Source organism: Neoarius graeffei, chromosome 3, assembly GCF_027579695.1.
Source record: "Neoarius graeffei isolate fNeoGra1 chromosome 3, fNeoGra1.pri, whole genome shotgun sequence".
In the NCBI taxonomy this organism is placed as follows: domain Eukaryota; kingdom Metazoa; phylum Chordata; class Actinopteri; order Siluriformes; family Ariidae; genus Neoarius; species Neoarius graeffei.
In genome coordinates this window covers 60,008,052-60,035,335 of record NC_083571.1, presented here as the reverse complement: position 1 = coordinate 60,035,335, position 27,284 = coordinate 60,008,052, and the positions used below count along the sequence as shown (strand labels likewise).

Sequence of the window (27,284 nt, the reverse complement as noted above, 5' to 3'; positions counted from 1 at the left end):
GAACTTCAACTGCCATTCAACATTAGAACCTTCCTTACTCTGGACATTTTGTTGAGTGAAATTTGCTTTGACTTGATGTGTCTCAGATCTTCTTGTCCATCAGTGAAAATATATGGACAAATCGGCACTGGTCAGACATTTTTGGGGGGTCTAACCCCCTGTTCTCAGCTTGGCAATGTGTATGGCACTGGTACAAGTCTATTAGGCAAACCTATGCAGGAAATGGCCAATGTGTAACTACAAATGTACTCTGATACTTCTTTAGAAGAGCTGCTGACTACGGCACACATGCACTGAGCCAAAACCCCAAGAATCCAGAGATATATTTTTTAAATTCTTGCAAGAATCTGGATAATATCTGGAGAAGGTTTTTTTTTGTTTGTTCGGGGTTTTTTTTTGGACAATGTGTCCAATTGTAGAAGATCCAACATGGGTTTCCTCAGATACAGCTCACAGTTTGAAATATCTGGGCACAACCATCTCCGGATTCTGGAGTATTTAGCGCAGTGATGGCTACAAACAGAGCCTTTATTCGCTGTATCAAATGGTTAATATACAGCATGAGCTCTACATGAGGGTCTGAATGGAAAAGGCTGGACTGAAGCAGTAAAATTCCCTACCAGAGCCTAGCACAATAGTGCTTCAGAAGACATTAACTTTGTCACATACTGCAAATCAAGTCAACTCAAGTCTTTAGATGTCTCCATGCATCCTGTAATTGAGACACAAAGCTAGTGCACACAAAGCCAAGCTAAATATAAGTTTAAATGCTTAACCTGCCAGCTTGATCCTAGCTTACTTTGGAAAGTTTCTATATAATCTGTGAAAAACGAAGACGTTATCTTTGCAGAGATTAAGGATAAAGATAAAGAAAAATCCATTAACAAGTAGATTGTATTGTATGTATTTAACTACGCTCTAGTTGGCGTTCTTACTAGAATGACAGCTATTTTAGGAAACTCTTGAAAATTGTTTGACCACTCGAAGCAGTGTGTTAGAGTATGAAAGAACCAACTATTAATAATTCATGGGATTTCTAGTCATGGAATTAAGAACCACTGCAGCATGGATTTTGTATTCTAAGGAGGATTTGGTAACACTTGACCCACTAGCAGTGCTCATAAGGCTACATAACACCTACATAAGCTCTTCACTGACAACTAACTTCGGATAATAACCAGTGTAAACAAATATAAAGGTGTCAACAGGTACCGACTGTCATGAAGGCCGAGCTGTACATCCATCCATCCGTTATCTGTAGCCGATTATCCTGTCCTACAGGGTCGCGGGCAAGCTGGAGCCTATCCCAGCTGACTATGGGCGAGAGGCGGGGTACACCCTGGACAAGTCGCCAGGTCATCGCAGGGCTGACACATACTGTAGAGACAAACAACCATTCACACTCACATTCACACCTATGGTCAATTTAGAGCCACCAATTAACCTAACCTGCATGTCTTTGTCCCACACAGTTCACAGGAGCACCCGGAGAAAACCCACGCAGACACGGGGAGAACATGCAAACTCCACACAGAAAGGCCCCTGTTGGCTGCTGGGCTCGAACCCAGGACCTTCTTGCTGTGAGGCGACAGTGCTAACCACGACACCACCGTGCCGCCCCCGATTTGTACATTTTGATTGATATTTTTGTTGACATGCAATGTGTTATAACACTTTCTAGGCTGACTTAAGATAGTCATAAAGCATCATAACACAACCATATGCAAAAATAATAATGATAATTTGATTGAAAAGCAGTCTTAGTGGATGCTTGCTGAAATGATCCCCTTTTGCAGTAGGTTTATATGAAGGCTCATGTACGTAGGTGTTGTGCAGCCTTATAAACACTGCTGGTTATTTCTACAGAGTCCTCTCACTCTTACCTGTCAGGTTTGCTGCTCCAAAGGAAGCACAGAGAAAAGAGAAAATTGGGGTTAGATTAGGAATAGCAGGTGTCCTTAAGATAAACGTGAATTTCTTTAACACCATTTCGTGTTTGTGCTACAAAGCATGATCTTTCTTTCTGCTTAGGCTAAAGTTGACATTTTCCAACACTGTCCTTTCAAAGTGTCTTTCTTTTCCTTGTTGGTGCAAAGTTGGCACTAAAATAGAAATCATCCGTCCCATTTCTCAGCCTCGTTCTTCTTTACAGATGTGATGCCCAATTATGCTATCTAAAGAAGCAGTCTTTCTGTATTTCTGAACACTGCAATTTGTGAGCAGGTGGATCCAGAGAAGCTGCTTTGTATTCGGGATGATGTGCGACTTGCAAATGCACAGATGCCTTTTTCTTTTCACCTCTTTTGTGAAAACAGAAATGAGAAACGAGGAGTATCTAGGAAAATCTATTGTTTACAATTATTGAGGTGAAACAGTCTCTTTTTGTGGTGCCGTTCTGTAGCTTTTCGAGATTACCATCAGTATGCACGATGCTTGACTCGTACGAGAAGAAAATGATTAACTTTGCTCTTTTGTATTGAGCAGTAGATAATCTCCTGAAGAATAACGGTGACAGTATGAGCCGTTTGTGCGTTATGTGGAATGTGAAAGGTTATGACATTGAGTCTAATGTTGGTGTTTAAATCTGCCACAACTACACACACACACACACACACACACACATACACTGTATATTCAGGACCCTGATGTCATAGGTGGTCTTTTTAATGGCTGCATAAATTTACAGTCAGGTCTCAAGGCCAAGCCATTGAAAGCCCTGAAAAGCAATGGATCATACAGTTTAACACAAGGCCTAAAGCTGTAAAATCCATTTATCCTTTCTAATGTCCTGAAGTAGGTTTGTTTAAGTTCGGAATAAAACACTTGGCTGATAATCGGAAAATAATCAACGACAGGGTGGTGATTTGGCCTCGATCTAGTGTTGTCCTTTACACTGTCAACCTCTGTGCAACGTTCCAGTAATGTTTTCATATGGTTGTGTGAATAAATAAGAAACTACAACCAATTTGGAACGTTGTATGAAAAGCACAATGCAACCATAAGAGAACATTTGCGTTTTTAGTTTCCAAAAGGTGTCGGGAACATTCTGATGCACAATATCCTGGAGAGAACATTCTCGAACCATTGGGAGAAGGTTCTTGTAAAACTAACCACAGGAGAACCAAAGACTAACGTTCGCTGAACATTCTGTGTTTGTTCAGGAATTACTATTTATGCTTTATTCCTATTCAGTGGTGGCTGGTAGTCTTTCAAACAGGGGAGGCTGGTCGGTTACGATATTTCCAGATTTTAAAAGAAAAAAGAAAAAACACATCAATTTTGCCCATACTCTTGCCTCTGATCTGGATGATTGTTGGCAGGGTCATAAACTGTGAAATAACAGGTTCTTTTGGCCCATTAGCCTACTGTCCAATATACATGATGGTGGTGCTGGGGGGGGGTATATTTTAACATTTTATATTTTAAAATTGTGGCATGTTGTTTAAAAATTGATCATTATTGAAAGCAGCTCTTTGTCAGGAACCTCAGCAGTAACAGCAGAGTGTTCTGGAATAGGCATAAGCACTGACCTTGGGGAGCCAAACATACAGCTGGGTGCCACACATTTCATTCAATGACACTTTCCCTATATTTTACTTATTTTGACTGAGAAATGTTTTATTGACAATTTTGATAACCCTTCACTTTTAATCCAGGTCTGTAGTGTGAAATGTTCTCGGCTGTGTTTTTGTTTAAAAATGTTTTCCAAATTGTAGCTGTGTTTAATTCATATCCAGAGAAATATATATTCCAATATAATATACTCAGCATAAATATTTTAAATAGATTCTATATTTTTGGTCCATCCATGACATATTACTAAAGTAGCCTATTTACTGTTGTTGATGTGGGTTACTTGCTGTTAGCCAATTCACTTTCTCGTACCAGGAGAGCTGAAAGGAACGAGTATTATTCCCTACCTTTTTCACCAAGTCAATTTGAGGCGTTGGTCTACCCTACTCTTTAATTTTTATTTTTTCCTCGAAAGGAAGACTGGCAAATGGCTTCGCCAAAATTAAATCAGCAATGCTTGGCATCCGTGCACAGCTTTCATGCTAGCTGACTAGCCCCCTCAAGTTCAGTCACTCAAATAAACGACATTTCTGGAACTACGATAGCAAACTTGACAACACTATATTTACACTTTATTTACAATGAAAATATATACAAACTAAAAAAGCTGGTAGAAACCGTATGTAATGAATGAAATGGAAATGTAAGCTGATCTCTTACAATACACCACAGCACTTGCGAATCCGCATGGGACTGAACTGAAATTCACCACTGCCTGTCTATATTTGAAACGAGCTGTCAATCAAAGAAAATATCTGGCCGCTTTCACCAATCACCAGTCTCCTCGCGGAAAGCTTTGCCATGTCCCTCCCACTGTGAGGCTCGGAGTCCGTGGGCGGGCGTTTTCGCAGTATTTGTCCAATAACCGTCTTGCATTTTGATATTGAAAAGCGCATAGCTCCCAAATGCCATTGAAGTCCACTGAGGCTGGGAGTCCGTGGGCGGGCGTTTTCGCAGTATTTGTCCAATAATCGTCTTGCATTTTGAGATTGAAAAGCGCAGAGCTCCCAAATGCCATTGAAGTCCACTGAGGCTGGGCTGCATCGCGCTGTCACGAGGGGGAAAAACTCACGCGCACATTAGGCGAACTGAGGAAAGTTATAACGGAATGATTTCGCACTGTAGTGGGTTGAGCACATATACTGTATTTCTATGATTCTGGATCTGAAATAGCAATGTTATAAGGTCGGCTATAACCTAAGCCTAGCGTAATTCATCCTACACGATGTTCGTCATTTTTAGAGGAGGCTGAGCCTCCCTCGTTGTCTTAGAGCAATCGCCCGTGTTCCCATTATAGCACAGCAATTTGCCGACATTTTGTTTGTTAAAGAATGACATTCTGTATACTTTTTATCTGCTCATGTTGTGGAACCTCCATGAAACAAGTTTACACTTATGCTACAGAAGCTACAAATGATCGTTCCCTCACTCGCCTTTCATTTTCTCTCTCTTTAAATTTACATTAAGACAAAAAAAAAAGCAGCTAGTCATGTTACTGAAAAACAGCAAAGCGTAAATGTCTCTTAAAGTTTACAAAGCACTAGAGATCTTTCCAAAAATATTAAATAAACATGGCCTGACAGAAAACTTAACTACTTCTACAAATTTTAGCTGCACGTCTTATTTGTTACTATAGAAACCACAAAAACACCATCCATTAACCCAGTTTAATGTACAATGTATACATGCCTGGATCTCTGGTGCGTGCTCACCTCTTGTACAGCAGAATAGCGATGACTATGCAGATGATGAAGACTACAGCCAGGACAGGCCCCACAACCCAGATTAGGCCTTCCTCTTCATCGATAATAGGCTGGGGGTCAATATCGGCTGAAACCACTGGGTCTGAGTATGGACTTGTAGCGTACATGGTCTACAAGATAATAGACACATGAGGTTATGACTTACAACCATCTGGAAGTCCAATTTTGAATTATACTATCCAATCACCTCAAAATGAAAGTTTACTTGATTTCACTTTCCAGTGGCATCTAGAATCAACTCTGAAACCATTATAAGCAGACCAATGTAAAAAAAAAATTTGTAGCATAAATTGTTTGATTGTTTGTAAATAAAGCCTAATACATAACGGCCCAGACATAACTAATGTGTTTAATTAATGAATGAACAAAACCGAAGCAGATTCACACAGATACTATGTTGAGCGCTCAGTGGTTTCCAATTAGAGGTTCATTTAGTCATCTTGGCTCAAGCAGCTAACTAGAAATAGTTAGGACAATTCAAACACTTTACGTCTCATGAAGCACTTAAATAAAACATCACACGCAGTCAGTCTCATTGTGGGTGAGCTGAATGACTTAACAGCATTCTGCAAATTATTGAACAAAAAAAAGTTGAGATTGTCCAAAAAAGTGAACTAAATGATATCGTCGTCTTTATTTCTCACTCTGTCTCTCTTTCTCTTTAGTTTATCACCTCTTTACAAACTGCAGCACCAGAAGAGGCAATGCAAGGATGAATTAAAGAATACTGCTCATCAAATACACATTCTGTGGGTTTGAGTGAATTCATTCTCTCTCTCTCTCTCTCTCTCTCTCGCTCTCATTCTTTCACACATACTGCAGCGGAGTAGATAAGACATCCCATGTATCTGGTGCTATTAAAGAGAAGGCAGTTATCTAGGCATTCCTGAGACTGACAGTCCTCTGGGGCCTCCATTGCCTGCCAGCCAAGTTTAATTCTCTCTCTCACACACACACACACACACACACACACACACACACACACACACACACACACACACACGTCCGTCTTACTATCCTTATGAGGAACTTCTGCTGACATAATTATTAATGCAGTTCATTAATGCTCAGTGACCAAAAAGAAACCTTCTGGAAGCCTTTAAAAATGTTTTAATTAATTAAAAAAGTCCCTTATAGGGGCCAAACAAATGTCTCTACAATGTCAAAACTGTCAGTTATACCTATCCTAAGATATAAATACACCTTCCCCAAGCCTACAAACACACACGCACACACACCCTCTAAGGATTCTCTCATTGGAGTGAAACATGCAAATCTTAAACCGTAGGTGCTGAAGAAGGCAACTGGACTTGCTTGAAATTCTTGAAGACGTTTCACCTCTCATCCGAAAGGCTTCTTCAGTTCTGTCTGACTAGTGGGGAGTTCCAGATATTTATCCTCTAGTCGACCAGAAGCAACCCTAAGGAGAGTCATTGAGGTCACATGGGTCGTTGACCCTCTCAGGCTACATCCACACGACAACGGCAACGAGATTTTTTTTTTTAAATATCGCGTCCACATGGGCAACGGATCAGTAAAATATCAGGTTCATATGGCAACGCAACGCTTGCTGAAAACGATGCAATACACATGCCACACCTCTACGTGCGCTGTAAGACGGTCCCATCGGAGACACCAGAACAATAGAAGAAGTAGACGCATGCGCATAAACCCCTTCTTCTGCAGCATCAACCACATAAAGTTTTGATTATTAATCAGTAGCGTAAAATGAAAGACGCGGAAAGAGGAATGAATGGGGGTAGATGGAAGCCGATACGCCAACATTCTCATATCCTCCAGAATTCTTTAATGGTCCGGAATAAATTGAATGCTACACGTTGATGGATTACTTTGTTCTTCTACGCCCTTTTTGAGGCGTAGAAGACTCTCTCACTTTGCACCATTACACAATAAATATTCACAGTGAAAATATTTTGTAAGCGCGTTTCATGAACCAAGTTATAGGATTTGTTGACAACTCGCATCGAGTTCGTTACACTTCTACCCGGCGTGAAGCACTGACAGTCATGTTGCTGTGACGTCATCGTAAACAAATCCGTTCTACTCATCCAGACGACTTTGCAACGGCGCCGTTGCCAGATTTTTCCACTCTGGAACCCGTTCTCAAAAGATTTCGTTTTGGGGCACCCAAAACGCCGGTGCCGTGTGGACGCCAGGCAGAAACGATAAACAATTTTATCAGATTCACCTGAATCCGTTGCCGTGTGGACAGGGCCTCAGTCATCCTGTAGGTTGTTAGGGTCACTGGAGGCCGGGTGTGAACGGTGTTAGCAGCCTAGAGGATCGTTAGGGTGATCTGTGGGTCGTTGGCTCTCTCTGCCATCATGTGAGTCATTGAAATCAGCTGAGTCTTGAACTGGATGTATATCCACACCAAGAAAGTCATTGAAATCAGCTGAGTCTTGAATTGGATGTATATTCATTTTTCAACTGAAAACTGAATACACATCCACACCAAGACTCAGCTGATTTCAATGACTCACATGATGGCAGAGACAGCCAACGACCCACAGATCACCCTAACGACCCTCGAGACTGCTAACACCATTCACACCCAGCCTCCAGTGACCCTAACACCTACAGGATGACTGAGAGGGTCAACGACCCATGTGACCTCAACGACTCTCCTTAGGCCAAGTTTACATTAGACCGTATCTGTCTCGTTTTCTTCGCGGATGCACTGTCCGTTCACATTAAAACGCCGGGAAACGGGAATCCGCCAGGGCCTACGTATTCAACCCAGTTCGTGTCTGGTCCGGTGCTGTGTAAACATTGAGGATACGCGGATATGCTGTGCTGAGCTCTAGCTGACGTCGTCATTGGACAACGTCACTGTGACATCCACCTTCCTGATTCGCTGGCGTTGGGATCACACACACAGCGGCTCAGTCCCGAATCACTGCTCGTGCGCTTCACTCGCACGCTCTGTGAGCTGCGCAGGGCCGGAGTGTGCACCCTCCAGAGGGCACTCGCTGTTCAGGGTGGAGTGATTTGGAGCGCAGGAGGAAGCGCTGAGCCGCACTGAGGTTTATTTACACATTTCAACCTCCTTCAGGCGCTTAAACTCAGTGAGAACATGAACATCACAGCCAGGTGTGTTTATCTGTTGGAGAAGGTGTTCGCTTGCCATCCTTCCACTTGCAAGTGGTGAGTGACTTGCGCATGCCCGATATGCACTGGGATCATGTGACGTGCCGTCTAATTAGTCATGTGATTAGCGTATCCGTGTATTGGCGTTGCTGTGTGCACGCGAATCGTGTATTGGCGTTGCTGTGTGCACGCGAATCGTTTTAAAAACGTTAATCTGATGAGCCGCTGATTCGAAATAATGTAAACAGGGCCTTAGAGTTGCTTTTGGTCCACTAGAGGATAAATATCTGGAACTCCCCACTAGTCAGACAGAACTGAAGAAGCCTTTCAGATGAGAGGTGAAACGTCTTCAAGAATTTCAAGCAAGTCCAGTTGCCTTCTTTAGCACCTACGGTTTACGATGACCTGGATGACTGAGAACCTTCAGAGACATGCAAATCTTAACACACACGAAACCATTTTCTTCAATTCAGTTGAGCCAGAAGACGAAATTCCCTGGGAAATAGAGAGCAAATGCACGATGAAGGAGTTTATCAGTTAATTTCCACTACCAGTTGGGAAAAAAAGGACTGGGGGGGTAGCATGAGGATGGGGGCGGATATCGAAAAAGCTCACATTTTCAGAGATCTCCAGCACAGCGAGAACAAAGAAGATGTATTCATGTCCATTGAGTAGCTGTTTGTTCTCAAAGTCTCCGTACATCTTGTTGTCTCCGAGGGTGAACTCAGTAGGCAGCTCTTTGAAGAACGCAGCGATGTAGGGCTTCGGATCAGCCTGTCTTCGGAAACGCACACCTCCGCTTGTCCGGTTTATCTCTCTCAGAAGCTGATTACAGAAGTCAGAAGGAGATAAAATAGCTGATAAAACCAACACAAACATATTCATATAATCAGAAATGATCTGTATTTATATTTATTCATCTGCAGATGCTTTTATCCAAAGTGAGAAAAAAAATCCAATCTAAACAGACAAATGGTTCAACAACCACGGCTTTTCTCTAATTTTGGGAAACCAGGAACTTTTTAATTTAAAGAACTCAGAAACTTTCGGTGAATTTGGACTCACAAGGAACCAGAGCTGCATTTACTATCTACCAGAGTAAGTACTTTGTTGCGGCCCAGGAGCTATAGGGGTGGAGCTTACCATACTGAACAACACTGATTGGTCAAATGAGCACAGACTGAACACAGACTGATCACCACTTCCTCCATGCACTCATGGCATGACAGGATACTGAAGGCAAGTAGGAACAATAGACTTGCATTATTTCCTTCTTTCTTTTATTCTTTCTTTCTTGACAGTTTGGTTTTCTTTTATTTTTCTTGAAGGTGCAATAGTTTTTTTTTGTTTTTTTTATTCCTTACTAACTTAACTGGAAGATATGTCGAACATGAGAGGAAAAAAAGACAAAATTCAACAACAACAACAACATTGGACTAACTCATGGACTGAGCAAAAGTGTATGAAGTTCCTAAGAAAAGCTGTTTGGAAAATGGACTCCCAGTTCCGAATGCCTGTTTGAGTTTGGATGCACCTCTTGACGGTCATTTCATAGACACACTAATCTGTGGGCCATCGAAAATCCTGGGGGTGGAGTTTCATGATCATGTGTGGTTATCCTTCCAATAACAACCCCACTCACCATTAGACACCTCATCTCATCTCATTATCTGTAGCCGCTTTATCCTGTTCTACAGGGTCGCAGGCAAGCTGGAGCCTATCCCAGCTGACTACGGGCGAAAGGCGGGGTACACCCTGGACAAGTCACCAGGTCATCACAGGGCTGACACATAGACACAGACAATCATTCACACTCACATTCACACCTACGGTCAATTTGTGGCCCTTTTCCACTACCCTTTTTCAGCTCACTTCAGCTCGCTTCAGCTCACTTCAGCCCGACACGGCTCGCGTTTCGACTACCAAAAACCAGCACGACTCAGCTCACTTCAGCCCTGCTTAGCCCCTAAAACTCGCACGGTTTTGGAGTGGGGCTGAAGCGAGCCAAAGCGAGCCGAGTGAGGTTGGGGGCGTGAGCAGACACTCCCCTGTGCACTGATTGGTGAGGAGGAGTGTCCTCACATGCCCACACACGCCCCGCGAGCACGCTGGGATCTGTAAACACCGTAAACCCGGAAGAAGAAGAATTACGAATTACGAGAATTTCTGAAGCCTTATGCGCCTCGCCTCATCTATACGCTCTTGCCAGTATCTGTTGGCGTTGTCGGTGACAACAAGCCACAGCACCAAGACCAGCAACACTAACGACTCCATGTCCTCCATGTTTATTGTTTACTATTCGGGTCGTGAGACTACCGCTTAAAAGCTCACTGATGTCACTGTTTGCGCTGCTTAACGACATCACGTGACGTCCACCCACTTTCGCTAACTCCACCCAATGTGTCCACCCACTTCCAGCCAGCACGGTTCAGCGCGGTTGTAGTCGAAATGCAACTCCAATAGCCCCACTCAGCTCGACTCAGCACGGCACGGCTCAGCCCGACTCAGCCGCGTTTGTAGTGGAAAAGCGGCATTAGAGTCACCAGTTAACCTAACCTGCATGTCCTTGGACTGTGGGGGAAACCAGAGCACCTGGAGGAAACCCACGCGGACACGGGGAGAACATGCAAACTCCACACAGAAAGGCCCTCGCCGGCCACGGGGCTCAAACCCAGACCTTCTTGCTGTGAGGCGACAGCGCTAACCACTACACCACCATGCTGCCCCCATTAGACACCTAATCTAATAAATAAATAAATAAATGGATGAATGAATGAATGAATAAAAACTTACCTAATGTATCTTTAATTTTTCATTTCTTCATTTTTTTCTGACATTTGTTTGTTTTTTTCTTTTCATTACCTCGTTACCTTTCATTTCCTTCCTTCCTTCCACTCTTTCCCTTCCTTTCATTTCCTTCCTTCCTTCCGTTTATTCTCTTCCTTCCTTCCTTCCTTCCTTCCATGCTTTTCCTTCCTTCCTTCTCTTCCTTTCTTTTATTCTCTCTCTCTCCCTTCCTTCCTTCCTTCCTTCCTTCCATGCTCTTCCTCCCTTTCATTCTCTTCCTTTCTTTTATTTCCTTCCTTCCATTCTCTTCCTTCATTCTCTTCCTTCCTTCCTTCCTTCCTTCCTTCCTTCCTTCCTTCCTTCCTTCCATTTCCTTCCTTCCTTAAATGGTCATACATTACAATTAACATGACTGTAAACTGACCTTTTACACTTGAATATACATTTAGGAAAACCAAGAACTGAGATAAAAAGTGGTTATGTGTGAAAACAAAGTCACATAAATGAAGTGTGTGTGTGTGTGTGTGTGTGTGTACACAGGATTTAGCTCTAAGGCACACGGACAGTGTGTTAATATCTTCAATCTTTGCTACCTGACCCATCACAATGCGCTCAATCCCTCTGCCCTTGGGCCAACTTTCAAAATATTTGTGAGCACAAATATTGACAGAGAAATAAACTGTGTGTGTATGTGAACACACCCTTGAAAGGTGAGTCATGTCTTGTTTTTAGCTTAACATGTTAACCTGTATGTACAAACACAACTGCAACCAACTTATATAAAACATGCTTTTCTTACAAAATCTTCTCCACAGTCTCTCTCAAATGGTTTCCTATTCACGTTATATGCTCACAACATAGTATACACCATAATGATTAAGAAACAATGTAGTGCACTATATTAAACAATTCAGACTCAGTCAAAAAGATCTAACATGACATTAAAATGTGTATTTTTTTCCTTCCAGTATATATAAATACAGGATCATTAAAAAAAAAAAAGGATTTGAACAGCTCTAATGGATATAACCTCCATTCAGCTGTTCAGCAAATATGCATATAGAAATTAAACATTATTTTGCATGCATTCCATCATGCTTTGATGCTTTTTCAGTATGTTAATGTGCAGTACAAATATTTATTCGTGTCTAAAATAATACGCCACGGTGGGTACAACATGTCAATAAAATTTCCTCCATCACTGCCTCTCTTTCTTTCCGTCTCCTAATCATGAGCGTCTACACTTCAAAAGAAGAGGTAACGCATTATGGTGTTAGTGCTTGTGCTGTGCCCATTAGCCTATCAGGACCTATTTGCATATGAATGTGGCCCTGCTCGCTGCTCTCCACAATGTGGGCAGCAGAGGCGGAAAGATGGAATGACTGGGCTAAGAGCACCGAGCTCTCCCTTTGTCTCTGTTGCTTTTCTGTAGCTCGAGTGCAGCTACTTTCAGTGCTGTCATCGCTGTCTCAGATCTCCACACTCTGATGTTTTAGCATTGCGCTTACTCGGTTTGATGAAAACTAAAGGCAGAGGGAAGAACCACTATTGCACAGGTGACCTTGGAAATACAAGGTACCTGAACTTTTGATGAAAAATACACACACACACACACCACGTACATTATATACATATTATATATATATATATATATATATATATATATATATATATATATATATATATATATGAGAAAACGTAAGTCGATATTATTCCTACCTCCTCCAGGTTCATCTCGTCTGGGCTGTCCCAGGGTTTGATAAACTTCCCAGGACGCTGTTTCTTCAGAGGGACCACCACAATATAGTATCCCCTTCAGACAAGAAAGTATAACCATGATGTATAACATAAACACGTGTCTCAAAGTTGATACTTCTCTGTCCTCTCAAACTCTCCTTTTGAAAGTGTTCTTTCATTCATTCATTTCTAGCAAGCAAACAAGTTTAGTCATGAAGGAATCTAGGGTCTGTTTGAGAAAAACACACCATCGATCAAGATTAGCTCATCAATATGAAAAAGCCTTTTCCCATTTGTCTTCAAACCACACTGGACGTTCAATGAAAGACGTTCAATAAAAGACAGAAAGTACAAATAAAAACCCTGAACTTGTTTTCAGCAAATAAACACAATCTAATTTTGTAGCTGTTACCATGTCGATAAACCTTGGAAGGATATAGAGGGGCTTCTCTGGCTCTGGATCTAACAGCTGTCTGATGGAGATGAGTGCAGTTTCCCCAGGAAAAGGACAGGGAGGAAGATAAACACTGTGCCAAGGGTAGAAAGAGTAGGCTGGCTGCAACAATGTTAGCGCTAGCCAGGAAGCCAGAATGGTGCCCTGTTCAAAGCTAATAGCTGACTAATTATCCTAGGCCTTGGCAGAGAAATGACAAAACAATGGTGGGATCAAAGAAAGACAGAAGAGAAAAGGTAATGTGAAGAAGAAACAGAACAGGAAGCAGAACTCACTTGACTTTCTCAGTGGTATGCACGGAGGGAAGTTCCACAGTGACCATGCCGTCTGAGTTGGTCTTGCCAATTAAGTAGGGTTTGGCACGCAGGATGTCAGGGGCAGTCATGGTGGAGACGCGGTGCTGCAGACCACCAGCACTGTTCCCCCGGTTGGTCAGGAGGAAAGAGTATTGTGTCTCTGGTTGCAGATTTGTGATCAACTTCTGGGTCAACTTCCCATCCACTTCTACACTCTGGCCATTATCATACAGAATCTACAGAGACAACGACCACACATGTCTCAGACTGGGATCCAAGCAAGCATTTTAAATCAAAAACAGAACTGAGTTGTCTAGACAGTCAACAGTACTAATTGGTGAATACAGAATATGGTCAAAAGTATGTGGATGCCTAACTCTTATAGCCATGTGTGGTTCTTCCCCAAAATGGTGCCACGTAATTGTATAGAATGTCTTGATATGCTGCAGAATTAAGATTTCCTTTCACTGGGGTTAAGAGGCCCCATACTGTTCCAGCATGACAATGCCCCTGTGCACAAAGTGAGGTCCATGAAGACATGGTTTGTCAAGTCTGGAGTAGAAGAACTCGAGTGTCCTGCACAGAACCCTGACCTCAACCCCAATGAACACCTTTGGGATGAACTGGAATGGCAATTACATTACATTATATTAATGCCATTTTGCAGACGCTCTTATCCAGAGCGACGTACAACATACCCAGAGCAGCCTGGGGAGCAGTTGCCTTGCTCAAGGGCACTTCAGCCATTCCTCCGGGTCCAGGGAATCAAACCGGTGACCTTTTGGTCCGAAAGCTGCTTCTCTAACCATTCAGCCATGGCTTCCCCAATTGTTCACCAGACCTCAGTGTCTGACTTCACTAATTCTCTCGTGTCTGAATGAGCACAAATCCCCACAGCCACGCTCCCAGATCTAGTGGAAAGCCTTCCCAGGAGTGTGGAGGTTATTATAACAGCAAAGAGGGAACTACGTCTGGAACGTGATGTTCAAATAGCACATAGAAGTGTTACGGCTGGGTGTCCACAAACTTTTAGCTATATAGTGTAACTCTGACGAGTACAACTCTTTTCTGTGCACTAGGTTGTAGCCAAAGCAACATTTTGTAGAATTCTCTTACGGTGAATGGCTGGGCAGGATTGTAGTTGTCTGGAATCTCCCAGGTGAGCAGCACTGAGGTCTTCATGGCAGCTTTCACATGAAAATTTTTTGCAAACACTGCTAAAAGAAAGGTGGAGTAGATGATTTAGACAAACATGGCCAGCATAAACTGTTCTGTTCTGCCTGTTCCTTTCAGAGGAGTTTCAACACACTACAACCTTACCTTGTTGAACACTTCTTCCTTCTACACAGGACTACCTCAGTACTTTCACCTTACCTTTTATTTACTCAGCAGCAACCCCGGTTCACAGATTTCTACCCTTCAGAACCTATCTCTTATTTTACACAAGGAATTTAAGACAGAGGCTAGCCCCAGAAACTATCTGCCCTCTCAGAAATCCACTGCTTGCTTGAGGACTAGGGGGTAAAGTTGAGCAAGGCTGGGAGAAGAAGGTGGTTGGTCGGAGGTTGAGTCGTAGAGTGTTGGAAGGTTTGGTTAAGTCCTCCTACCTTGATCGAGTGGTTGAGTTCTGAACTGGATGCTTGGGCTATAAGGCCCAGAGCCTTTGCTGGTGAAGGCACACATTTTGATATCATAAGTAGTGTCAGCTCTAAGACCATCCAGGTTTACGGTGGACTCAGGGGCAGTGATGAAAAGCTCAGATGGACTCCTGGGACTGTTGATGTCTTTGTATTGAAGGGCGTATTTGATAATGATGCCATTGCGCTCTGCCAGTAGCACAGGCTGCCAGGTGACCTGAATGGTAGATGTGGTGGCACTTTTGGCCACAATGCCTTGTGGGAAACCAGAGGGTATGTCCTCAGGGGTTGTGATCTCTTTAACCGTTTCCTCACCAAAGCCCACCTTGTTGCGAGCTGAGAGGCGGAAAACATAGGATGCTCCCTTGTGAATTTCTTTGGTGGTGTAGTGGTTCTCCCGCTCGGGGAACTCAATGACCGTCAAGGGCTCGACATCTTTGCGTCCAAAGCGGAGCCGGTAGCCTTGGAGCGGCCCATGTGTATTTGGGGGAGGGTGCCATTGAAGCAAAGCTGTGCCCATGTTAGTGGGACTGACCATCAGCCGAGGCTTTTCTGGGACTGGCAGAAAATAAAACAGAAGGTGAATGTAGAATGAATCAAATTTATGCACTGTATTAAATATACACATCGTTTCAAGGTTCTGTCAGTGCATTTCAGTCAGATGGCTGCTGTCTAGGCAGGCAGCATATTTGGGCAGCAGCTGGATGCTGACTTGATAAGAACTGTCTCAGTCAGAAACCCGTTGAGGTTTAAAGGCAACATTTTTGAAGGCACCTTTCTCTGTGTAGGCAATACCAGAATTTTGTTTTCTGAGTCCAGTGAGCATTTTGAGAACCATGGAGTATCAAACTGGAGAAACACATTACAAATGTAAGCGAAGAGCTTAAGTCTTGTGTTTGGGAATTGTTAGAAGTCATTTTGTGGTGAAATTTAACCAGTTAATGCAACGCAGCTTATGTAGCTGGCTTTAGGTACCTTTTTTTTTTTTTGCAAGCTAGTGGTTTTAATGTATGTAAAATGATAACATAATAACTCCAGGATGTGATACCTGCCAAGGTTAATTTTTCAGTGTGCCTTTTTAAGGATGCTGAAATAACGTCAGCTGCCTTCAGAATAAAACACACCTCATATGTGTTCATTCAGATTAAACAAATAGCAATAATAGTAATAATAATACATTCACAAACACAAATAAAGAGTACAGTTTCTGATCAATTGGCTATCATGACTAGAAGGACTGTTGGGATAATACGTGAATAAAAGCCTCTTTAGATTGAAGGTACAACTGAAAATGCAGATTGATTGTATAGTTCAGGGAACAATACAGATATTGTATTTTATTAACTTGTTTCACTATTTATCTTAGGTATTTTTTTATTTATTTGCCATTTTCCAACACAGATTTCACAATATTGCATGACTCGCTGTGAGCATTCCAAAGTCAAATCAGTAAGTGAGCAAAATTACAATCGGTGCCATAATTGAAGGGGAATTGCTATTGCTATTCACTCTGCAGAGAGCAGTGGTTTATTCTGCTTATTTGTATACTGCAACTGAATGATGTGCTAGCTTGTTGGCTTCTCCTAGAAGCTGTTTTAAAGGGTAACTCATTAAACTCCTACCTGCACCCATGGTTGTGACCACTTTGGGCTTACTGCGAGCTCCATCACCTTTTGTCGTGTAGGCAGCCACTGTAACTGAATAAGTGGTCTCTGCCTGCAAATCTGTCAGGATCATTTCCTGCAGACAAACAAAAGAGAAAGCAATCTTAAACCCCCAATGAAATTGGAACAATAGCTCTACAGTGAGAAAACATAATCAATTCAGGAATACAATGAGCATTTTAACACATAAAACAGGAGTATACTGCACAAGAAATACATGTGCTAATACAGAATCCACTATGTATTGCCATTACTTGGACTTATGTAATATTATTTTTATTTCCTTGAATGAAAGGTTCATCCTGCCCAGTGCATGTAAAATGGACTACAGTAACTGAATTGATCAAAGATTCTCGAATCATCCACACCATATTATAACCCCAAATCAGAAAGTTGGGATGGTATGGAAAATGCAAATAAAAAAAGAAAGTTGGGATAGGGACCATTTAAGGCGAGGAATGAGGTAAAACCATTATATAAAGATGTGATGTGAAACAGGTGATGTCAACATGTGATTGTAATCAAGATGTGGTACAAAATCAGTATCCATGAAAGGCCTAGTCTTTGAGGAACAAAGGTGCACTGAGGCTCTCCAGTTAATCAACAAATGTTTGAGAAAATTATTGAAATGTTTAAAAATAATGTTCCTCGAAGAAAGATACAAAAGGGATTTGGGTATTTCACCCTCTACGGTGCATCATATCATGAAAAAATTCAAGGAACCTGAAGGAATTTTGATGAGTAAAGGTCAAGGGCGCAAGCCTAAGTTGAATACCCGTGATCTCTGGTCCTTCAGACAGCACTGCATCAAGAACCATCATTCATCTCAAGCTGATAGAACCACATGGGCTCGAGATTACTCTGGCAAACCTTTGTCAAGCTCGACAATACGGAATTACATCCACAAATGGCAGTTTAAACTTTACTGTGCAAAAAGGAAGCCTTATGTTAACTGTGTCCAGAAATGCCATTGACTTCTCTGGACTCACAGATATCTGGGATGGACCATCACACAGTGGAAATGTGTATTGTGGTCAGATGAATCAGTATTCCAGGTGTTTTTTTTTTTTGAAGAAATGGACGTCATGTGCTCTGGACCAAAGATGAAAAGGACCATCCAGAATGTTATCAGCAACAAGTCCAAAAGCCAGGGTCTGTCACGGTATGGGGTTGTGTCAGTGCCCTTGGCAAAGGTAACTTACACTTCTGTGATGGCAGCATTAATGCAGAAAAGTACACAGATTTTGGAGCAACATATGCTGCCTTCAAGACGACATCTTTTCCAGGGAGATTTCAACAAGACAATGCAAAACCACATTCTGCACACATTACAAAGACATGGCTGTGGAAGAAGAGGGTGCCTGTCCCCAATAGAGAATGTGTGGAGAATTCTGAAATGAAAAATATGACAATGATGACCCCGTACCGCTGCACACCTTAAGATCTGTTTACAGGAAGAATGGGGAAAAAATAACACCTGAAACACTTCATCACTTGGTGTCTTCAGTCCCTAAACATCTTTTAAGTGTTGTGAGAAAGAATGACAACATTATAAAATGGTCAGTGCTTTACTGTCCCAACTTTTTTGAAATGTCTTGCAAGAATCAAAACTGAAATAAGTTTTTATTTTGGGGGGGAAAAAAAAATCATGAGGTCAAACATCAAATAATGTGCTGCTGTATTGTTTTGAGTGTAGTACAGGTCAAAGCTTACCGGTATGTACAAATCATTGTTTTCAGTTTTAATTTCAATTTTCAACATCAGGTCCCAACTTTTTCTGATTTGGGATTGTAGTTTGTTCAGAACATGCAAGAAATACAAATCAGCCATTAATAATTATCTGTGCTTTTACACACCTTTCAGCTAGCTTTTGTCTGAAAGAAAGTGATGTGTAAAGAGGGTAAAGAGGTGTCAGAATTAATAGGATTCACTTTCAGACATTTTTATTACTCACATATTCAGTTGAATCATCATACTCCCACTGGATAAGATGTTTGAGCGAGAAACGAGAGAGAGAGAGAGAGAGAGAGAGAGAGAGAGATACTGAGGTAAATGTGTAACATTAAATACAGGCAAATAAACAGAGACAAAGTTTAAAAAGGAAAAAGAAAGAAATGCATTTCCCTTTGCAGGGAGAAAAAAACATGGATCTGAATCACAGTTCACAATATGTTTATTAATAATGTATATAAAAGGTAAAAGAAGTGTGATGACAGATTCAGACTGTTACAGTCAGATAAAACCTGAAGCAACTCCTATAGATGGATGAGTACAGGCAGATTTCATCACTATTTTCTAAATTAAACCCTTGCAGTCATACGGATATCATGTAAAACTTATAATAGGAAAATGTATTCTATTATTAAAACACACACACACACACACATACAGTGGTGCTTGAAAGTTTGTGAACCCTTTAGAATTTTCTATATTTCTGCATAAATATGACATCATCAGATTTTCACACAAGTCCTAAAAGTAGATAAAGAGAACCCAGTTAAACAAATGAGACAAAAATATCATACTTGGTCATTTATTTATTGAGGAAAATGATCCAATATTACATATCTGTGAGTGGCAAAAATATGTGAACCTTTGCTTTCAGTATCTGGTGTGACCCCCTTGTGCAGCAATAACTGCAACTAAACGTTTCCGGTAACTGTTGATCAGTCCTGCACACCGGCTTGGAGGAATTTTAGCCCATTCCTCCATACAGAACAGTTTCAACTCTGGGATGTTGGTGGGTTTCCTCACATGAACTGCTTGCTTCAGGTCCTTCCACAACATTTCGATGGGATTAAGGTCAGGACTTGGACTTGGCCATTCCAAAACATTAACTTTATTCTTCTTTAACCATTCTGTGGTAGAATGACTTGTGTGCTTAGGGTCGTTGTCTTGCTGCATGACCCACCTTCTCTTGAGATTCAATTCATGGACAGATGTCCTGACATTTTCCTTTAGAATTCACTGGTATAATTCAGAATTCATTGTTCCGTCAATGATGGCAAGCCGTCCTGGCCCAGATGCAGCAAAACAGGCCCAAACCATGATACTACCACCACCATGTTTCACAGATGGGATAAGGTTCTTATGATGGAATGCAGTGTTTTCCTTTCTCCAAACATAACACTTCTCATTTAAACCAAAAAGTTCTATTTTGGTCTCATCCGTCAACAAAACATTTTTCCAATAGCCTTCTGGCTTGTCCACGTGATCTTTAGCAAACTGCAGATGAGCAGCAATGTTCTTTTTGGAGAGCAGTGGCTTTCTCCTTGCAACCCTGCCATGCACACCATTGTTGTTCAGTGTTCTCCTGATGGTGGACTCATGAACATTTAACATTAGCCAATGTGAGAGAGGCCTGCAGTTGCTTAGAAGTCACCCTGGGGTCCTTTCTGACCTCGCAGACTATTACACGCCTTGCTCTTACAGTGATCTTTGTTGGTCGACTATTCCTGGGGAGCGTAACAATGGTCTTGAATTTCCTCCATTTGTACACAATCTGTCTGACTGTGGATTGGTGGAGTCCAAACTCTTTAGAGATGGTTTTGTAACCTTTTCCAGCCTGATGAGCATCAACAACGCTTTTTCTGAGGTCCTCAGAAATCTCCTTTGTTTGTGCCATGATACACTTCCACAAACATGTGTTGTGAAGATCAGACTTTGATAGATCCCTGTTCTTTAAATAAAACAGGGTGCCCACTCACACCTGATTGTCATCCCATTGATTGAAAACACCTGACTCTAATTTCACCTTCAAATTAACTGCTAATCCTAGAGGTTCACATACTTTTGCCACCCACAGATATCTAATATTGGATCATTTTCCTCAATAAATAAATGACCAAGTATAATATTTTTGTCTCATTTGTTTAACTGGGTTCTCTTTATCTACTTTTAGGACTTGTGTGAAAATCTGATCATGTTTTAGGTCATATTTATGCAGAAATATAAAAAAATTCTAAAGGGTTCACAAACTTTCAAGCACCACTGTACATACACACGCAACACACACACACACACACACACACACACACACACACACACACACACACACACATATATACAGTGGTATGCAAATGTTTGGGCACCCCTGTTCAAAATTTCTGTTACTGTGAACAGTTAAGCAAGTTGAAGATGAAATTATCCCCAAAAGGCATAAAGTTAAAGATGACTCATTCCCTTTATATTTTAAGCAAAAACTATTTTTTATTTTCATCTTTTACATTTTCGAAATGACAAAAAAGGAAAAGGGCCCGAAGCAAAAGTTTGGGCACCCTGCATGGTTAATACCTAGTAACACCCCCTTTGGCAAGTATCACAGCTTGTAAACACTTTTTGTAGCCAGCTAATAATCTTTCGGTTCTTACCTGGGGGATTTTCACACATTCGTCCTTGCAAAAGGCTTCCAGTTCTACAACTTTCTTGGGCTGTCTTACATGAACTGCTCTTTTGAGATCTATCCACAGATTTTCAGTGATGTTTAGGTCAGGGGACTGTGAGGGCCAGCCAGGGCAAAACCTTCAGCTTGTGCCTCTTGAGGTATTCCATTGTAGATTTTGAGGTATGTTTTGGATCATCGTCTTATTGTAGGACCCATCCTCTTTTTAACTTCAACTTTTTTACAGATGGTGTGATGTTTGCTTCCAGAATTTGCTGGTATTTATTCGAATCCATGCTTCCCTCGACCATTGAAATGTGCCCTGTGCCACTGGCTGCAACACAATCCCAAAGCATGATCGAGCCACACCCATGCTTCAGAGTTGGAGAGGTGTTCTTTTCCTGGAATTTGGCACCCTTTTTTCTCCAAACATACCTTTGCACATTGTGGCCAAAAAGTTCTATTTTGATTTCATCAGTCCACAGGACTTGTTTTCAAAATGCATCAGGCTTATTTAGATGTTCATTTGCAAACTTCAGATGCTGAATTTTGTGGCTAGGATGCAGGAAAGGTTTTCTTCTGATGACTCTTCCATGAAAGTCATATTTGTTCAGGTGTCGCTGCATAGTAGAACAGTGCACCACCACTCCAGGGTCTGGTAAATCTTTCTGAAGGTCTTTTGCAGTCAAACACGGGTTTTTATTTGCCTTTCTAGCAATCCAATGAGCAGTTCTTTCAGAAAGTTTTCTTCATCTTCCAGACCTCACCTTGATCTCCACTGTTTCTGTTAACTGCCATTTCTTAATAACATTATGATCTGAGGAAACAGCTACCTGAAAACACTGTGCTACGTTCTTGTAGCCTTCTCCTGCTTTGTGAGCATCAATTATTTTATTATTCAGAATGCGAGGGAGTTGCTTAGAGGAGCCCATGGCTGTTGATTTTAGGGACAAGTTTGAGGAGTCAGAGAATTTATACAGCTTTGAAATCTGCATCATCTGACCTTTCCTAACGAAGAATTTGAACAAGCCACAGCTCAATAAGCTAATTAAGCTCTGGAACCTTGGTAAACATTACCTGAGAACTCCAATGTATTGGGGTGCCCAAACTTTCGCATGGTGTTCCTTTTCTTTTTTCACTCTCCAATTGTACAGAACAAAAATAACACACACATCTTGCAGAAAACGCTGAAAAGAAATGTCTCATCTTTACCTTTATGCCTTTTGGTGATCAGTTCATCTCCTGCTCACTTAACTATTCACAGTAACAGACATTTTCAGTAAGGGTGCCCAAACTTTTGCATGCCACTGTATATATATAAACAGTGAGAAAGAGATCCCAATTTACATTTTCCATTACTCTTCCACAGTTACTGATAACATCCCTTCTGCTACTTTGCCTTTTCCGTATTGGTAGCAAAAACTGTCCAACTGTAACATGAGCTACTGTATGCATGGGTTACTAATAGCTGTGGAAATCATTGTGTTATTAGGACATAAATGGTCATGTCCTGGGAAAAAAAAAAAAAAAAAGGAAAAAGTCCACAAAAGACAGTGTGATGTGCAGGTGTATGCCTACCTGAGCATCATCAATCAAGATGTCCTTGATGGCAGAATGGCCCACTGGTTCCCCATTAAGCATCCTGACATAATGCACCTGGTAGCCACGAATTTGCCCGTGATGTCTGTTGAGCACCGGCGATCGCCACAGCACTTTAACAGACGAGGAGTTGACAGCCTCCACCTCGACTTTACGAGGCGGGCCACTGGGAACTGAAGGAATCATGGGATAAAAAAAACAAAAAGGTCAACATTACAGCAGACCCTTTTCTCCCTGTTCGGATAACTCCCATGAACATGGCGGGGTGAATAAAAATCTACCGTTACTGTCACTAATATTTCAACATTGGCAAGTAAAAAAGAAAAAAAAAAGCAACCCCAAAAACAGGTCATAAAGGTGACCTCATTTTTTTTTTTTTTTTGCCAGACATTAAAAAATGAATTTAGTGGACTCAAAATATGGAGTAAAAAATGGCAAAATATATAAAAAAATAAGCCAAAGAGGGTTCTTCAAAGTTTTGAAGCACCCAGAAAGAGTTTGGCTTGAATGTGTTGAAAATATAAATAAAAAACATTGAGAGAGAGAGAGAAAAAAATGTCATATGGGCCATTGGTGAAAAAGAAAAGACTTCCTTTGTTTTTCTTTGCCCCTCACTGTCCAGTTAAGGTTTTGCTTGAAAAAGTTTGGAAAATGTGTTTTTTTTAAAAAAAGTGGATTAGCAAAGTACAAATAGTTTTTTTTTCAAAAAGAAGAATATTTCAAATTTCAAAAATAGATTTTAAACGCTGATCCAAAAAAAAAAAAAAAGTGTGAAAACAGACAGTTGGGACTGTTGGAAGCTTTAGGCCTGGGGTTCTTGGAAAGAAAATGCCATGTTATTGTTGAAATTATCTTGTTTTAGAAGCAGAAAAAGAAGTTAATCAAAAATTCACCAAAAATGACTGTGGTACTGTTAAAATGTCAGTACAGTGAGCAGAAGCATCACAAATAATCCAGGTTAACGGGATTAGTTGTAAAATAGGAATTGTCGTATTTGATTAAATCAAAGTAGAAAGAAAAGGAATCGTGAGTTTAAAGGTGGCTTGAGTAAAATCTGCCAAAAGAAGGTTTTAGGACTGAGAAACGATTCAGGGAAGGGGGATAGATGAGCAAAAAGGCACAGCATTTTGGCAAAACATACCATCCTCCTCTGTACGGATGAGTTGTGGTAGGCTTTCCGGCCCTGCTCCAACATCTGTATGAGCGGTAACTGTGATGCGGTATTCCGTCCATTTTTCCAAGTTTTCCAAGCAGTATTGTGACTTTTCTGGCAGAATTTCCTTGATCTCCTGTAATGAGGTGTCTTCCCCCTCTGTAGCAGCATACTGAATGGTGTATTTGGTAATGATCCCATTCTGGAGCTCCACAGGTGGTGGCTTCCAACTTACTAGAATACTGGTGGAACTGGAACTAAAACATTTGACTTCCTGAGGTGGGGCTGAGGGCTCTGATAAGCAGATCCATTCCAGAAAGATCAGAGTCGTAGTTTGGTGTGATTGGTTGTTTTGAGTTTGGGTGTATTGATTTGGCGGTTTCCAGGTTCGGTTGGGGGGTTATGGTAGCAGGATTTGTTGGTTTGTTTAGTTTTTATTGTTATCATGGATATGGTGATGGTGGTGGTGGTGGTGGGGATGGACAAAACAAACATAAAAGAAAAAGGAAACATAAAAAAGAACAAAAATGAGGATGGATCACACGGACATTACCAACATAAAGGTTTTGAAATAAATGATCAATAAATGGGTCTCACAAAACATGGACGGCAAAAAAAATGTCAAAGACATCTTAATGAAGGTCAACAGAAGAAATTTGCAAACATAAAATACACATGGTGAGGCAAGAAGGGCAAAAAGAAACCTTCACAACATAGAACCTACCTTTGTAAAGCTAACAAGCCCACTTACTCACTATACTAAAATACCTAAATGTCAATTTAAAATGCTTTAGCTCATCTGGTTCTATTGAACACTTACTAAATTGACTTAAAATAAACCTGTCACAATCAGCTAAGCATGACTGTAAAGTTCAAGCCTGCATTATATCTATCCTCCAAGCAGTTACCATCAATCCAAAAAAGTAAAGGTTGATGCATCAGCTCTAGCAGAATCAAAAATGGTGCATTGCTCACCAACCTTTCCGATGCCTGTTGGCTTGAGGTAAAAGCCTGATTGATCCAAGAAAACATGAATGGTGTTTAAAGTCCTAGACTTTGGCATGCAGATAGACTCTTTCTTACTCTCCCCAAAGAACAGGCTCATCAAGTTTACTTCCCAACATCTGAGAGACTGGGTTGCTGGACTGATACTTACCTGATCTACACCCTCATTACTTCTTCTTCAAAAGACCTCACATGTATTCAAATAGTCTTTACAAGACAAAGTGGGGCTGTGAAACATATAAAATTAAGTTTTCCTGTCTCTTTTCTTTTACTAGCAGAGCTGTTAGTGAGTGCTCATCAAATGGGCCGAAGCTCAATTTGGGAAAGTTTGATAAATGTGCCAATCATGCATTTAGCTGTAACTCTATTTAAATAAATGAATGATAAATGTGAGGTCTGTTATTGAATGGAAAACTGTCTTTTGCTTCAACTGTTCAAAGTTGCATTTGAGCTTTCTACAACGTTTCATGATCTCAAATTGGTTAGGAGACTATTGTTTAAGAACAATTCTTGAAAAAAAAAAGTCGTTAGTAAAAAGTGCAAATGCAAATACAGGGAAGAAATATGACTGACAAACAACGTCAATAGACAAGGCACAGCGTATCAGCCCCTCCCGCAAGGACCTTCTCGAGTGTTACAATATGGAACAGAATCACTAATTCAACATTTTATTACTCTCCTGAACTCTTTTGGTCATGGCCTAGAGGTGGGGTTGTACTGAACCAAGTGACCTTGTCGATTGACCTCGCAGACCAGTTTCAGTGCCCATATAAGGTTTCCCATTGGATGGGCATTTTAATTCTCAAAACATCAAATATGGGCCTGAGATTTCCTGACCAGTTCCATTTTCCAAAACCTTCTTCTTATCTGGACCTTTTGAGGATTTAAGGAGTTCAGATAAAAACCATGTTGGATGAATGCTTGGGAAAATGGAAGGCTTCTGCTTTACAGTGGAGACAGGAGTTTGGAAGAGGACCTACGTGTCTGCGGCGTTTCTGCTGAGATCTCATTGGTGTAGGCACCAGTGCCATGCCTGCTCCGAGCTGCCAGCTGGAAAGTGTAGGTGGTGAAGGGCCTCAGATCCTTCAGGAGGTAGGTGGTGGTGGGTTCAAAGCTCACACGTTTCTGCAGGAGCAAAACCATTGTATTTGACTACACTGGCAAGAGCATCAACATGGATGCAGGTTTATCAGCCATTTTAGGTTGCCTCTGGTCACAAAATAACAAATGGGCAGCTTAAGGATGTAAGATACAAAAAGAACATTATTTGCTAGATTATTCTACAGAAAAAAAATGCAGCTCCTGGACTTCACTAATGGTCATTGGAATTATAATTATAACTCTGTTGTGGTTCGATGAGACCAAAAGCAAATGGTTTTATCCATTAATTTCCTCAGGATTTTTGGTTTTAAAAAAGGACAAGAAAAAAAATGTAGTTTTTCAGTTTAAGGACTTGAGAATATTGAATATTGCTGCTATAATGAATTTCACAACACATCAGAAAAATTAAGTCCAAAACCCGTATGTCAGACAGGAGAGCTTTCAACAATCAGTGTTCATTTTTGCTCATTTTCATGAAGGATGCCAATAATTTTGGAGTTAGCTGCATGTTGAGAGTGGGTGATTGAGATACTCTTAATTTTAATTTTCTAGCTTTTGATAGTGCTTCCTTATTTTGCCAGCACATTTTTTTGTACATTTGTAATTCCATTCAGATTCAATAAAACCAAACCAAAGCATTGAGTTGAATCGATTCACTCAGCACAATTTTCAACACAGCACCACGGACTGCTCGTGTCCTTGCGAGGCTGCTTTGACTTTGTCTGGAAAACATACCACAGTATGCTCACCTCCTCCTTCTCGTCTTTTCTCTTGTATAGCAGTTCGTATCCAGCGATTTGACTGTCCTGTCCACTCTGTGGAGGAGCAACCCATGACAGCAGGATACTCGTCTCAGATTTGGCTTCAGCTTTGAAGTCTGTCGGCTGAGATGGCACTACAAATCAAATAGTTTGGATTTTTAGTTCTAACAGAACACCAACATCGACACAGCTACTACCAGTTCTAGCTTAGCACTTACAGTGGTACTTGAAAGTTTGTGAACCCTTTAGAATTTTCTATATT

The 27,284-nt window shown here is 41.2% G+C and overlaps 1 protein-coding gene across 4 annotated transcripts in view; it reads right to left on the bottom strand.

The window, feature by feature from the left end:
• Positions 1–27,284, bottom strand: part of LOC132883430 (receptor-type tyrosine-protein phosphatase delta-like) — a 282,219-nt gene that overhangs the window by 70,056 nt on the left and 184,879 nt on the right. For 2 of the 4 annotated variants that reach the window (XM_060917065.1, XM_060917067.1), the window contains exons 9-20: positions 27,011–27,156; positions 26,141–26,285; positions 24,144–24,449; positions 22,982–23,175; positions 18,977–19,003; positions 16,981–17,098; positions 15,329–15,916; positions 14,838–14,938; positions 13,701–13,957; positions 12,954–13,047; positions 9,063–9,272; positions 5,286–5,446 (exon numbers count right to left, since the gene is read on the bottom strand). In XM_060917065.1, coding sequence (XP_060773048.1) covers positions 5,286–5,446; positions 9,063–9,272; positions 12,954–13,047; positions 13,701–13,957; positions 14,838–14,938; positions 15,329–15,916; positions 16,981–17,098; positions 18,977–19,003; positions 22,982–23,175; positions 24,144–24,449; positions 26,141–26,285; positions 27,011–27,156 — 2,347 coding nt within the window. The remainder of the gene's footprint in view (positions 1–5,285; positions 5,447–9,062; positions 9,273–12,953; positions 13,048–13,700; positions 13,958–14,837; positions 14,939–15,328; positions 15,917–16,980; positions 17,099–18,976; positions 19,004–22,981; positions 23,176–24,143; positions 24,450–26,140; positions 26,286–27,010; positions 27,157–27,284) is intronic. The other 2 variants (XM_060917066.1, XM_060917068.1) reach the window with 1 other exon arrangement.